Raw genomic sequence first — 15,518 nt, forward strand, 5'->3', positions numbered from 1 at the left:
TGCTACAAGACAAGGAATTTAACTTTATTAATCGACTGTAAACACGCGCCTTGGTTGTTTGCCTCTCTTATGTCTCTTTACGACATGTGCGATTCAACTTCATTTTAGTACATATGCTTTTTCACAAGTGCATTACTTTCAGTTGTGAGTGAGCGCTTGTGGTGCGAGTTTCCTTGTCCCGCATTACTCTAGTTCATTTTTTTTTCACTTGTTCATCTCGTACAATACTAAAAGTTGGTGCCGTCGTCTGCAGCACATACGAGAGCACAGCTCAGCACTACAGGGAAGCAAGCAGGGTAACAAGGACACAGAAGCGCACAAATGAGATACGAGCCAACATACACAGTGTGTCAAAGCATTCGCCATTTTGATTGGCTATGCTATGAAAGACTGTAATAATTGGTTGCAATGTGGAACTTTCTGTTTCCATTCCCTAGCCAAGTAGTTGCTATGTGCTTCTTCTAAGTACTTATAAAGTAATCCAACTACAAACTTTGCCGAAGCTGACTTCCACGAAATATTTGCGGCCCATGTCAAGTGATACGGCCAGACTACTTGGTGATGTTCAGACACTCGGGGTTTGGCACTTGGTAATAGCACTTGGTGAATTAAGTTCCAGCACGTTAACAACATAGATGTAGCGTCTTAGACACTTCGGGTTTGGTGGAACGCATCGTGTAGCATTCGGGGTTGGGATTGCGTTAATTCGAATCATGCGGAAGGTCAATTCCAACTTTACGAAAACTTGACACAAAACACACGTTTCGATAATCACGGGCGGGCCTTTCGTAGGGCCACCCCAGACACTGAGGAACGCTATAGTAGGGACCGTAGCTATAGAAAGTAAGTTGAAAGACGCCATGACGATGCCGCGCGAAAACAAAAGTTCCGGGGAACTCCGACGGGAGAACCCCACGCTCACGCATCACTTGACAACCCCCATTTGAAGTTTCGTGCGTATTTTTTTAAAAATTATTATTAAGTGCTGCTTGAACATAACTGCTCCGAATGAGCCGTAATTTTCTTCCCAAATTCATCACGTTGGTGTCAGCGATGCAGAAACCTATGTCACTGGCCACGCAGTGACACGGACCAACCAATGACACTTTGTACGCACCGCAAACAACACAACGACCGTAACTTCAGCAACTGCCATAGAGTTTATAGTACGAAGCTCTATGGCATTTGCTTATCCTTACCTCTCGCAGCGATCCACATGAGTGAAATAGATGCCACTGCAGCCACTGCTATCATCGAGGAATGATGGTACAAACCAGCGCCTCAAAAATAGAGGAGGCGCTGGTACAAACCAAACGACCAAACCACAGAACATCTACACAAAATGACCAAACCACCAAACGTTGACACTTCGACAAGTTTCGGTTTTGGAAATAAAGTTATAAACATGGTTTTAAAGCGTCGCCATGATTTTGGTAGCAAGAAAAAATTCAGCAACTTTTGCATATGTGGCTTTATATTTCCAATCTGCGCCTCAATAAAGTAAACTTATGCAATTACATGCAGAAATAAAATGTGTTCTTGTCTATTATTTTTTACACTTTGTCCGTTGCGCCGAAGCGCGGCGCTTTCGCTTTTTTTTTTTTTTGCTGCCATTTCGTTTGTCTGCTCTTGCCGCGCTTTTACCATGTGCATGTGTAGAATTTTTTTTTATTATAGTATGCCTTGAAGGTCAGAATTTTGGTGTTCGGTGTCACTCTCCAAATGTCACAAAACTACGAAAGAAGGCGTGCTGCGCTGCTGTGTGGTGCGACTTTTCCGCTTCGCAGCGGAACTTTTTATTTGGTCGTTACGAAGAAGCAAGCGCTATCCTTATCAAAAAAAAAAAGCTACAGGGCAAATCGAACATTTTCCCGCTGTTACACTACAGTGAATTTCTTCATGTTAAAGAGACAGGGCGTGCAGACACAGACACAAGAGAGAAGTCACACACCACATTTTTTTTTACTTATTTATTTTTGTTTGGCACCACGAATTTTTTAGTAATGTTGTAAGCATGCAAAGCTATTTGTCGACAGTTTCTCGTGAGCCGATTGATGCCAGCTGACGCGCAGACGGAAATTTCGCTTGGTATCGGTTATGTTAGCGGTTGCTCTAAATCATTTTCCACGAGGAGTTTGCAAGTTTGTTTGCCGAATGTGCTTAAACGCATTCGATGAAGTGGTTTGGCTGTAGAGAATTCCGACGACCAGTTTCTTGTAGTGACATTACCACCTTTGTTCATTAAGACGAAAGAAGCCCCTAAAATCATTTGTAGCAGTGATCGTTTGCATTCCGTGTTACGAGAAGTTCGAGTTACCTGCGCGACAGCCGAGCTGCGCTTCGCTTCTCAACCTGTGCTAGGACACATTATTTTGTCTCTTCTCCGCACTCACAATATTTGTTTCGCTTTTACGTGTTGTATAGTGATATCCATATCCAGACTAAGTTATATTGAGAGTTGTAATTGATACCAGCTGAGTGTACATGTTTGTGTGATGCTCGTACTGCGTTAACTGAGAATATATTTTCTTTGTGTTATCAACACTTGGCTCTGACTCTGTCTTTGGACCACAACCGGCCTTCGCTGGCGCACTAAAAGGTTAAATTGTCCGCGCTTTCGTGGTGCGTTTCGGGGGGCCGATATGTCAGCCCTTGGAATCTGCCCGGCGATTGCCTCCCATTAATGGGATCGGTGACAGCCACTAGCACGTGTTTTATCTTCAGAACAATGACACAACAAAGCCAGTGCAGACACTGTAGTCAAAATCTCATCACATCACGCTTCAGTAGAAGAAATGAATGCCTCGGCGCATGATCATCACTTGGTGGCTGCTCGTAACTACAACAAGGCGTCGTGGAGACTCCAGTACGATTCCACGACAAACGTCGCGTACTCAGAAATCGCTAGGCATTCATGACCTGCAAAGGAAGGATAGATAACTTAATTAGTATGTCAGCATAGTTATGATCAAGCTGTAACAACAGTCGGCCAGTGACGTTATAACATATCTAAACACAAAATATTGTCGATGCAATCATTCAAGCGAGCAACGTCTTGGCTATAGTGCCTTTATAACATAACGTTACAGAATTTCATAACATCTAAACACAAATTATTGGTGATGCAATCATTCTAGCGAGCAACATCACAAGCTGTGACAGTCTTTCTATATCGGGAGTCTGTGTTCATTCCATATGCGAGAGTCCGTGCAGACCTCGAATTCGAGCATTGTGAACAACCCAAAATAGTGATTCAACGAAAAAATCGTCCGTTATATATATGTGAAAGACGGGGGAGGGCAGTCAAAATGTCCATATTTGGCCATTTCGCCCGCCGAAACGCTCTTATATGATGCGGGCGAATTGATGGGGAGCGTGACTGACGGGACGCCACGTGACGTGATGCGTGTGACGTCAACGCGCCACGTGCCGAGCCAGCCGAGCGTGCGTCAACAACGTGCGTTGAAATGCCCATATTCGGTCATTTCACCCGCCGAAATGCCCTTATTTGGTGCGTTCTGTCTCGGCCACCCTTCCCCGCCTTTCACATAGTGACCCTTATAAAATGCCGTAACGTTAGTAACGCAATGAACATTGGACAGATTTAGTTGAGCGTCCGCAACAGCTTTACGGACGCAGCCTGCCATAGGAAATGGCTGGCAGGCTGCGTCCACAGAGTTGCTGCGGACGCCCAACTAAATCTGTCTATTTTCCCCAGTTGGGAAACATTTCGTCATGGCCACAGGCCCCAGATACCATATTAAACTCTATGCCAGATACTGAGCGCCAGTTTCAGTTTCAAGGAACATGCCCGCTCGTAGCGGTTGCCGGGCATCCTAAGATCTGGTTGAACGAAATTAGGTTGATGTGGATGTTCGCGTTTATTGTCCTTCGCGAGTTTTTACAAATAAACAAATTTGATCGAACTTTAAAGAACTCTTCTATTGTTTATTTTGTCTTTTTTATTCCTTATTTTGTGAATTTTAAATCAGGCGAAGCGCGGGAACTGGTCGGCTTGTGTTCGTAGCGCTTCCCTCCGCTCATCCTTGCCACTCGCTCAGCGATATATCACAAGTTGAATGGCCCCCGGTTATCTCGCTCGGTTGGCGTGCCAACTATGAATACGGGAAAGATAAGACATTTGATGTGACGCACAGCGAACGGAAGCCGCAATGAGCCACGTCGAGCAGGTGAGCCATGCATTAGACGAAGATGGCTAAGTCGGGGCATCACATGTTTTGCACAGCTCTGTAACCCAGGGATTTCCAGTTCCACGAAGGTTTTTCAGGTTTCCTAGTGACGTGTGAGCACAAGTATTTTGGTCCAGTATTTGAGCAGGTATTCATTTTGCACGAGTACACGAGTAAACCCAGTTCTCTGAAAGCCTAACTGGACTGACATATGCGCAGTGTCGCTAGACTGATTCGTCATGACGACAGCCTACTGCTGCCGGCAAAATACGCTTAATGAAAGGCTTGAATGCGTGTTGGATCGGCTACACAGTGTGTTCATCTTTTACTTTGGCATGTAGTTCAAATGATGTGAAGCAATTATAGGCTCCTTCCTGTTTATGGAAATGCCTATAGCCAGTTTGAAACTTTGTGGGCCTTTACTTCTAATACTGTCACTGAATTACATGTAATGAACTCACCGATGCTTTGAGAAATCGTTGACCAGGGAATGTCGCTGGAGCCAATGTTCTGACAAGTATATATACAGTCTTTTCTTCGTCAAGGCAATGTTGCTGCCTTGACAAAGACAAGTCAACTTTCCGAAACATTGTCTCCAGCAGCATTCGCGATTCGGCGTGGTTTTTGAGAGCCGTACTCAAATAGAACTTAAAGAGCATAAGGTTAGCAGTTGAGAATAATAAGAAGCAACTCACTCAAGGCAGTCTGGAAGATGGCATCAAGAGCTCCTGTGACAAGCAGTATTAGGAATAAGATCCAGCTGATAATAAACAATGTCCACTGGATTAAATCAGTGTCCTGTTAGGGCAGAACCAAAAACAAAGAAGCATATATAAACTCTGGCAAAAATATTTTGCTTTGCAAGCTGTGAACTTCTCACAACTAAAGTGCCTTAAATTGAAGTGTTGGTATGTCACGAAAATAGCACTTATTACTTATTCTAAATGTGAAGCAAAGGCAGTTTGATGGAATGCATCTACCTTTCTGTCTATCTCTCTGTAATATACGTCAGGAGACCTTATCCCCAACAGGTATGGCCCAGACCCACATACCACGACCCACCTGGGTATGCTGGTTTGCGTCACACGTGATGAAATGCTCTCTTTACTTTGTATTAAACCAAGATCAGTGAAAATAGACATAGAAAAGTACGTAAGAACACACTTTACGTGAGTTACACAATAATAATAATAATAATAACATCTGTGGTTTTATAAGCCGAAACCATGATATGATTATGACGCCCGTGTACTTAGTAGGGATGGGCAAATAGTAAATTTGAGGTTTGAAGCGAATCCGAAGCGAATCCGAAACGAATAGTGATTTAGTCGAATAATTTTGAATCGAATAGTTCGAATAGTATTCACCACATGTTATTAAGAAAAATTAGCATTTTCGTCATGACCCTTGCACAATATTTTTAAAAATTCGAACTAGGTATGAGTGAATGTCACTTTTTTGGTTTGAAATGAAGTGGAAGAAGCCTTGAATGGTATCAAAACTTGAATAGCAGTAGGGTGCGAGTTATAAGTGGCACAATACATTACAAGTTAAAAATTACTAAACTTAGCGCACATAAGCCCATATAAAAAATGTACATTTAACTTTGAAGTGTGGCTTCACGGCAGTGCAGGTTTCCCCCTGGATGGGTGGTTTCACGGCACAGCAACTAGAAGCTGCAGTGAAACCACCTTTACAGGGAGTTGTGTGTGGTCAAATATATACATATTGTAAGCACATTTATCGTACTTCATCGTTCTCACTTGTACATAACTATCATCGTCGCCATTGGGTTCGTTGGTTGCTGTTCTGAGCCGAGGCAGACATTGCGGAATAAACGCTGCTGCTGGCCCTGCCTGGTGAAGTCTTCCTGTGTCTTTCAGAGTGGTGAAGGTGCTGGGTATATTCGTTCATTTCGAATACTTCGAAATTTTGAATAATCTTAATTCGTATCGAAACGAATTCGAATACTTTAATATTCGTTCGAATATTTGAAACGCCCGAATATTCGCCCATCCCTATACTTAAGTTTAGGTGCATGTTAAAGAACCCCAGGTGGTCAAAATTTCCGGAGCCCTCCACTACGGCGACTCTCATAATCATATCGTGGTTTTGGGACGTTAAACCCCAGATATTATTATGAGGCAAGCCGTAATGAAGTGCTTTGAAAACTTCGTCCACCTGGGGTTGTTTAACATGCACTTACACCTAAGTGCATGGGCCTCTTGCATTTCACCTCCATAGAAATGGGACCGCCGCGGCCGGAATGAAATCCGCAATTTTCATGTCTCTAGCCGAGCACCATAACCACTGTACCACCATAACGGTGTAAGTTAAACAACAAAAAAACTCCAGGTTTCTTATATAGCAGGCGATATAATTGTAGACATCACACAAGGAGACAAATGCAAACAAACATCTACGACAGCCATTAACAACCAGCCACGCAGTACAGAAGGTAGGTAAATGTGCTACATCAGCAGTTGTGGTGATGGTGTGTCTGTCTAACACCGTGGTTGCGGTGTCAGCTGTCCAGTCTTAAAACAACAATGTAGTAAACATTGTATACCTACTACTGTGCCTCAGCAAGCTATGGCCTGGTGTTGCTCAAACCGTCATCAATAGGTCAACAAACGCTGCTTATGAAATGCATATCAGCGCACCCTGTAGGATGCGTTTCTCCTCAATGTAACGGACATCTGTGCTCTAACGTGAGCACTGACGTTGTGCCCAGTGGCGTAGCCAGGGGGTGGGGGCACACCAGGCCCGTGCCCCCCCCCCCCCCCACCCCGAAATTTTTTTTCCCATGGGCTACAGAGCCCGAAATGACAATCGACATCACTTATTTGCCCAGACCCAATGTCTGATCAAGGAGGTGCACCCACCGAAAAAAATTTCTGCCTACACCACTGGTTGTGCCGTACCATAAGCTACCCTTTAAGCATCACAGTGTATTCGACATGCCTGGTAAACCCACATTCTGTACACAACCACTGAATTTACACTTGCCCGCCTTGTAATGCTGGGCAAAACGACAAACAATGGGGCATAGGCACATTCTTGCTGAATGCTTCCCAAGACATCGATTCACACAATGCCTGGGTTTTGCTGGAATCCTTCATCAATGTCGAGCATTCTTAGGTGCCCTGAATAAGAATGGCAATGTGGGCGAGTTGGTTTATGTAAATTTTAAAGAATCTCAATGCAAGAACGCAAGCACTGAATGAAAGATGACGCAATATAGGAAGGAATGCTAAAAGGGTCTCCGACACTCCATCGCCTTCTTTTCAGCACTTAAGTACTTGCGCTGCAGATTCTTTAAAATGTACACTCTTAATAATTCTGCTCAGTCTTGTTAATGCAAGAGCTTTCTCTGTAACGATGCGAAAGAGATTTCTACACGGCTAGCCAGGGAGCTGCAGCGAGCTTATTTCACAGCGCTGCTACCACGGCAAGTAATAGAACTGGACACCTCATGCTAAGCGGCAGCCGTGTAGAAGCTACAGTGAACGCTTTCTTTAGCTTTTCTAATGCTACGTGAACAGATCTGAACAAATGAGACATCCCTGCATTGAGGAAAAAATAAAACTTCTTTCATTTCAGCGCAGCCACATAGCTCTCTCCCTCATCCACACATTTTATCTCCACCGTGCTGGAAGTGATCTCAACTTTCTGCATATTTCAGTTGCCTTGAATAAACTCTATTACATTACCAACGTCATCCATCTATACTTGTGTGGCAGCTTACAGACTGGTTTTTAAGTCATATCAGCCATTCTTGAAATGGGCAGTTAGTACCTTTGATTTCATATGAATGGTCAGGTTTTAATAAAAATGATGAGTTTTGCAAAATTATGTTATGTTTTCCATGATGCTCAATGTCGAAAATTTGCCAATGCATGATGCATAAGCACTTTCTCAAGCGGGAATGTGGCACTCTAACTCATTCTATAAACCAAGTGCCCTGAGAATACTCACCGTGAGCTGGTTGGTTGCCCAGTAAGCCTCACTCAAAAACTTCAGTCTGTTTATCATAGAAATTATGCCATAAACTACAACAAAAGTGGCATGTCCACTTGCTGTCATCTCAGATGTTACTATAGGAATCGCTGTCAGATAAATATCCTCAGTCTTCATCAGAGACGACCAAGACTCCACAAATTGTATGAAGGCCTGTCTCCGGGCTGCGGGTACTTGAGCAGCTCTTGCTTGTGCTCTGTCCGATAGAATAGCATATATCTGCTGTTTGTACAGCGTTTGCACAGCAAACACGATGACGAAAGGTATTTCCAAACCAGTCCTTCCAGAGTATGATGATACGGTTCGGAAAGCGACATCCCTCTGCAAAGGAGGATAAAAATGGGTGAGTGAAAGGAGGACATCAGGTCCCATTCACTGTGGGCATCGGTGTAAACGAAGCTTTGATGAAACTACAATGCAAAATGGCACACTATGATAAGAAGCGCACGGCCATATTGGGCCAAGAATGCGACCAACTCATCTGTAACAACCCACAATTCGCAAGTGTCAACAAGAAAGGAGTCGAGATCAGAGACACCCATCCTTGAAGGGACACTAAATGCAAATATTAAGTCGATGTTGATTGTTGAAATAGCGTTCCAGAAACCTCGTAGTGCTTGTTTCGTGCCAAGGAAATGCTTATTTTGAAAGGAAATCACGTTTTAGTGGTCCGCACGGCGTTAGCGCACTTCAAATCATCCACCTGAACGGGCCTTCTGACGTAGCAGTTTCCATGCCCAACGTCGCCCGCCTTTACTGCCCGGCCGCCGACGCTGCGGTTTCTGATGCAAAAGCGGCCATCAACTATGCCAAGATGCAGCCATGGGCCACTCCGAAACTGTATAGTTCACTGTAATGGAGCTTAGCTTGGCTAGCGGCAGCAGTAGAGTATCAACAGTGCGAAAATAGCGAGAGCCAAGCACATGCAGCAGTACACGATATCGAAACTACCACTGAAACGCGCAGCTCGGCGAAAATGGAACTTTTGAGCCCCTTGCACCGTTCCTCATGGCAACGCCAAGATGTTCTTTTTTCCACGAATCAAACAGAAACGAACAAGCAGCACTTTATTACGTTTTGTGATGTACGAAGGTTCTTTATCGCAACTAGTTTGATTACCAGTGGTTAATTGACATCATCAGGATAATTTCCAAAATGTCCCACTCCTGCCACACATCGTGTCCTACATTTACCTCAATTTCGCGATTACTAGAGCACTGATGTGGATACTATTGACGTTTTAGACATTCTCACACACTGGCCTTTCATTGTGACATAAATTATTTGCCTTTAGTGTCCCTTTCAGTATTTAGTAGTATTTTTAAGCACTTGTGTCGTTCACTCACTGGTGCTTGTCCCAGTTCACGCTTGAAATATTGTTTGTAGCTTGCATACGCCAGCAAGTCCACTATATTTTAGCTTCGCCAGACATACGTGGGACCGGTAGGTCTGTTGACATCACGTAGTCAGATAATGCTTCCTTAAATATCTTTCTCAGTAACGTCTTGGAAAGTAAGTCTCCGATTAGCTGTGCCATAGACGTTTCTCCTACAGCTGTTTGTTCTAAGCTTTGTCAGAGTACAACTAGGTCTTTTATACTATCAAGAGGGTAAATCCAGGCTTTGTCTAACCTGAACTCTGTCACGATTATCTCGGGGGTGCTTGCAATAATGGATCGGGAGAGAGTGAGACGGGCACGGGAGACCGTGGGAGGACGGCAAAAACAAAGTTTATAATGAGCAAAAAGATAACATAAAAAAAACGTTAAAGACACTGAATAATTCAAACCAAAACCTATTTACATTTTCCAAAAATCTCAGTTCATATATCCAGAACTGCAACTAGCTAAACAATGCGTTCTAGCTAGGCTTAGACCCGTCTCATCAACTCAGTCTGGCCGCCCACTATGGGCCTTGCGGTAATGGAATGTTCTTACAGCTCGTCGCGACGACTCGATGTTTCCGTCGCGTCAATCTCTCGTAGAGACCGTCGCCGACGTCCTCAATAGGCCTCCAAGTTCATCGTCGGTCGCCTTCGTCCAGCCTACCGCTTGCTCTCGTCGGTTAGGCCTAACTGGGCCTTGGTCCCTTGCTTCAAGACTCCACAGGTGACGGGCACCTCCTTGACTGAACTGTGGTCGGCAGCCGTCCTGCCGAGAAGAGAAGGGCTGCTGGCGATCCCGGAACTGCCGTATTGAGGGGCGACGTGTCCGGGCAGCCTCGATCGCTTGGAGCCTTCCAAGGTCGACGGCCACTCCCCGGGCCTTGAGTGCCACCACCTCCAGAACCGAGTACCAGCCGCTTTCGCCGCGGGTGCGACGCTTGCTCCTTCCTCGATCTTCTCCGTCCGGCGCCCCACAGCACAGTGCCACGATCATCCTTCGTCGTTCACCATCACGGCTCGGGTCGCATGCCACGAGCCCCTATCTGGCCAATCCTCTGCGTCGACGTGGCTGGTGCGCGTGCCATCGGGTGACTTTCTGCTTCTCGCGCACCGTCGTCGCGCTTCCACGTTCGGCACGCGCCTCGTGCCCCTCCTTTATTCATCACAAACTCAGGCGTGGCACTGAGCCACGAATTGGCAAAGAGCATTTTCAGAGGTTTGACTACCCACATTTGGAACACATAGCAACAATTTTTACGCAAAGCACGGGTCAGATGAGATGACACAACCACATCTTATGGCAGCGCACATTAAAAGCAAGGCCGAAACAGACACATAATTAAGGATAGATAAATATATTGACACCAGCGCTTACGTCTTCGTCTGTCCTGATGTGTCTGTTTCATCCTTGCTTTTGATGCGTGTTGCCAAACGCTACCAAGTAGCCCACCAGTACGTGTTAAGCAAGACACAACTATATAAAAAAAAAAACGTTGACCTGTGCAAGCTCGACAATTTATCTGCACCAGAAAAGTATGTGTTATGCAAATGGCTGCCAATGAGAATTGCAATCCTATCGGATAGTTGGGTGTGCAATGAAATAAAGACACAAAAGTAGCAGAAATAAGAAATACAATGGTGAATGGAATACAATGGCTTTCTATTACATGCCATGTCTAAAGTGAAAGTCGGGAGGATGTCATGTGCAAGTTAGATTACGACCTTCCCACTATAATTATCTATGTCAGCCGCTTCAAATTGAGACGTGTAAGCTATCAGCCAACTTTGTTTACCTAAGAATTTGAGTTTTCTACACTTGAGCTATCATTTTCAGCGATACTCATTTTCAAAACCAGCCGTCTTCACTCCCTTGAAGCCCTGCGTAACGTACGCGGCCAGACAAACTACACCCGACGACTGTGTGTACACGTATTGTGCGTCCATCCGTGTTGCTCACTGGCTGGGTAATGGATAATTTCTCCCACTCTTTACACTTCCTTCTTTTCAGACTCGCTGCAGCCTTGCATCTGATGCGTACTACCATAAAACCATGGGACACAGCAGCTTACAAAGACACGTGCCTCACGGAAAGCGTTGGTTCTGCAGCAGCTCAACCTCGCCATTCCCTTCCAACAGCCAGCAGTTGCAAAATTGGCCAATACACCATCTGCCCACCAATCTCATCAAAGACTGAATCGATGAGGTAGAGACACTACTCTGCTGTAGAAGTGTGGAAGCATTTCAGCGACAGAGAATGATCGAAGCTCTGGCTCTAGGCCTACGGGAACGCTGGCGCTCACAATAAGCTAAACCTCAAAAACAAAACATAAGTACTTACGCTGCCGTCTCCAACTCTGAAGAAATCCTTGATCTGGCAGGCTTGTAGGTGAGCGTAGATCAGCAACAGTGCGAACGCAATCCTTATTACGCTGCTAACTACGAAATGAAATAAAGCCATTCTGCTTCTCATTCATCTACGGGTATGATTCAACCCACTACGGAGAATCCGTCACGAGTATGTTTGTTTGTTTGTTTGCCTTAAGGAGACTGGCTCATACCCACAAGGGGGATTGGCCACACTTACAATTACATAGGGAAATGTAAACCCTATGAAACTTCAAAAAAAAAAAAAAAAGATAGAGCATGAAATGCGATGTAAATAAAAATGAGAGTTAAGAAGTTAACAAAGCCATAGGATAACGATTGAAAAAATATATATATAATAATAATAAAGGAAAAAAAAAATTGGTTTCCATGGTCGGTATCACTAGCAGCGTATTCTTCCTGTTGCTTGAATGAACTTGTGTAGCGCAGTTATAATAACACTGCGGCTTGCCCCAAACTGATTCGCTCCAAACGACAACAGGCTAGAAGTAGTAAATTGTAAACCAAGCCTACCAGTCGGCATTTCCAGAAACATTCTACGGAGTGAGGCGAAACGGCGGCATGATAGAAAAAAGTGATCTATTGTTTCTGGTTCATTGCAGACTGCACAGAGATTTGTTAAGGAAAAGCCAGATTTATGCGTGCTGCACTAGAATTTGTGAAAAAAAAAAGAAAAAGCAAATGCTAGAAAGATAATTTGTAGACGTGCAAAAATATTAGAGTGATTACTTTGGCTTCTTCGTTGAATGTTAAGAAATCTCTGTTGACTAATCTGTAGTTAATTTAAAAAATAATGTAATAGTAGAGCTGTGCGAATAGCAAAATTTTGGGTGCGAAAGCGAATTCGAACATTGAAGTGTGAGTGTGAATCGAATCGAATATTTTTCAAATAATTCTCGAATATTTTTTGAATACTTCGAAGCGAAATTGCAGAAAAAAAAGAGGCGATTTCTAAGCGTATTCTTATGAGGTAGCAACATGAAAGTGTTTCTTTTCGCTTGGTTGATGAAGTGCTGGCAGGGTGGTGCTTCATAGTTGTCTTATCAAGAATGAGGCAATGCAGAGGCCAAATTGTATTTATGTACATGATTTTTTGCAACCAAAGTGTTGCCGACAACACTTTACACGTGATAGGCAAAGATGCCATATCCCCTGTCTCTCCTCCTCTTTCAACTTCTGTGGAAGCCTAACTGATGTGGCGGACAAGGGTGTGCTCTCTTCAAGTCCAGAGTTCCAAATCTTCCTCGTAGACGTCAATATATAAGAACACCTGAAATTTTGGATGCTAAAAAGCTTCGGCGTCCGATTCTTTGAACTTGCTGCCCAAATTTCAGGTCCAAAACAGCATTAATTGCGCCCCCACCTCTGCCACATCTTTTATCTCCATGTTTTCATTCAGCGTTTTCTTGAGTTAATACATTTGCGACCGTAGCAGAGCTTGAAAGGCAGCTTTGCCGCAATACCGGGGTGTGATGAGGTGAAGCATATTGAAAATCTAGGGACCACTTCTAATTGGACGTTGACGTGTCTTGGCAAAGTTCGACCGTAACGAAGCTTGAAGGCAGCTTTGCCGCAATACGAGAGTGTAATGGGGTGAAGCATATTAAAAATCTGAAGGGGTCACTTTCAATCGGACATTGACTGTATTTGTCTTTGGGAAGTTCGAATAGTCCGAATAATAACATTTCAGTGCGAATCGAATCGAATAGCAAACACTATTCGAAAAATATTCGAAATTTCGAATATTTGCACACCCCTATATAATAGTAATAAATGAATAAAAACAAGGTGTATAAATAACCAAAGAATGAAATAATAATAATAGAAAGAGACTTATATTATTAGCATGGCAGTCTCTTTGATCCCTTTATAATATTAATTATGTAATCATATATGCCCCTGTTGCAGTGCCCCAGTGCCGACAACCCCAGGGAGAGTAATGCCGATATAGAAGGCCGAGTCCCTAATTTTCGAGGACGTTTGAGAAATCTTTGCCCTTGATTTTCATATCCACGATATTCTCTGAAAAAGTGCTCTATGCTTAGTGCTTAATTACATGATTACAATGGTAATATTGAGGGGAAGGAACGAAACCAGGTATGTGCAAATAAAAATTTACTGAAGGTATTCTGCATCACAGTTTAGTTAAAGCAACTTAAAAGTGCCTTGTGCTACACCATGTGCTATACCACGAAATCCCAAGGTGCTGAAAATCAGTGCCATTTGGCACAGAACATTTGGTCTCTTTCACGCTGTTGTTGTTCTGATTGGCCTCTGATCATGGCTCATACCCAATATGGGAGATTGGCCGAGTATAGTGGGTAGATTTTTCCATAATTTTCTATAAGGTAACATTCCTAGATGTCGTAGTTAATACATTCATTTCAATATCAAATTACGAGTAGTAAAGTACTTAAAGCCGGCAGAATTTACAAGATTCTTTTAGTCTCAATGATATTTTCCTCAATGGCGAAGAAAGCATCCCTTTGGCTGTATCCTAGAGTAGTGGCCCCAAAAGAAAGAATGACTGGTTCTGTTAATTCCAGATCCAGCTTCACGCAACTATCTCGTAACTCACAAACACCTGGTAAAAGCTGATAGGATTGCCATTCTCAATGGCAGCCATTTGCATAACACATACCTTTCTGGTGCAGATAAATTGTCAAGCTTGCAAAGGTAAACTTTTATTGTGCGTCTTGCTTAAGACATACTGGTGGGCTAGTTGGTTCGTGATAGCTTATGGCGGAGTGCATCAAAAAGAAGGACAAAATGGACACATAATGATAGACAAAGACACTGATGCTTACATCTTTGTCCATCTTTATGTGTGTGTTTTGTCCTTGCTTTTGATATGTGCTGCCATAAGCTATAGTTGTGTCATCTGGCCAGTGTACTGCAAAAAATTGTTGCTATGTGTTCTAAATACGGGTAGTCGAACCTATGAGGATGCTGTTTGCCAGTTTATGACTCACCGCAGCACCTAAGTTCGAGTTAGAGCATAGATTAAACTTCCAAAGAGTACCCCTTTGAAAGTATAAAAGACGGAGTTAAATTCGAACAAAGCTTAAAATAAACAGCTATAGGAGAAATGTCTATGGCACCAGTGGCGTAGCCAAAAATTTTTTTCACATATATATATGTGAACACAGATATATCAAACACACATGTGTGTGTGTGTAAACCCTCGAATAGCAATTCGGCTAACACTTCAGAAGCATATGCTGAACAGTGGCTAACTATACAAAAGTTCAAAAGTAAATAAAAACTGGCATACGAATGACCAGGCGACGGTTGTATGTCCCGAGAGCCAAGGAGTAAGTCACAGTCCCGCAGAGTGCTCGCGAGTCTTCTTATGTTGGATGGGATTGCAGAGCAGTTTTACCCTAGAGTCTAGTTTTGCCACCTATGCAGGTGGCACTTTCAGTATTCGTACACCGGCAACAAATGAGCGGAGATCGACCAGTGCAACACACGTCCTTGTAAACGTCCGCCAGGGGGCCACGGTTGTTGTTGCAACCGTGTTCGGAATAACTCATAGGC

At 43.7% G+C, this 15,518-nt stretch overlaps 1 protein-coding gene across 1 annotated transcript; it reads right to left on the minus strand.

The window, feature by feature from the left end:
* Positions 1-1,606: 1,606 nt before the first annotated feature.
* On the minus strand, positions 1,607-13,265 carry LOC119404802 (uncharacterized). Its single transcript, XM_037671476.2, has 4 exons — positions 11,932-13,265; positions 8,169-8,531; positions 4,886-4,988; positions 1,607-2,919 (listed from the first exon to the last, which is right to left on the minus strand). The coding sequence occupies exons 1-4, from the start codon at positions 12,061-12,063 to the stop codon at positions 2,840-2,842; spliced, it is 678 nt and encodes a 225-aa protein (XP_037527404.1). The 5' UTR covers positions 12,064-13,265; the 3' UTR covers positions 1,607-2,839.
* Positions 13,266-15,518: the final 2,253 nt, after the last annotated feature.

The sequence above is a fragment of the Rhipicephalus sanguineus genome, chromosome 9 (genome assembly GCF_013339695.2).
Source record: "Rhipicephalus sanguineus isolate Rsan-2018 chromosome 9, BIME_Rsan_1.4, whole genome shotgun sequence".
Taxonomy (NCBI): domain Eukaryota; kingdom Metazoa; phylum Arthropoda; class Arachnida; order Ixodida; family Ixodidae; genus Rhipicephalus; species Rhipicephalus sanguineus.

Bases quoted from the DNA above. Each gene is read 5' to 3' on its own strand.
- LOC119404802 (XM_037671476.2), bottom strand. From the start codon at position 12,063: ATGAGAAGCAGAATGGCTTTATTTCATTTCGTAGTTAGCAGCGTAATA. The intron at 4,989-8,168 runs GTGAGTATTCTC...CTGCCCTAACAG, and splicing joins GGGCAACCAACCAGCTCACG to GACACTGATTTAATCCAGTG. The intron at 2,920-4,885 runs GTGAGTTGCTTC...CTTCCTTTGCAG, and splicing joins CATCTTCCAGACTGCCTTGA to GTCATGAATGCCTAGCGATT.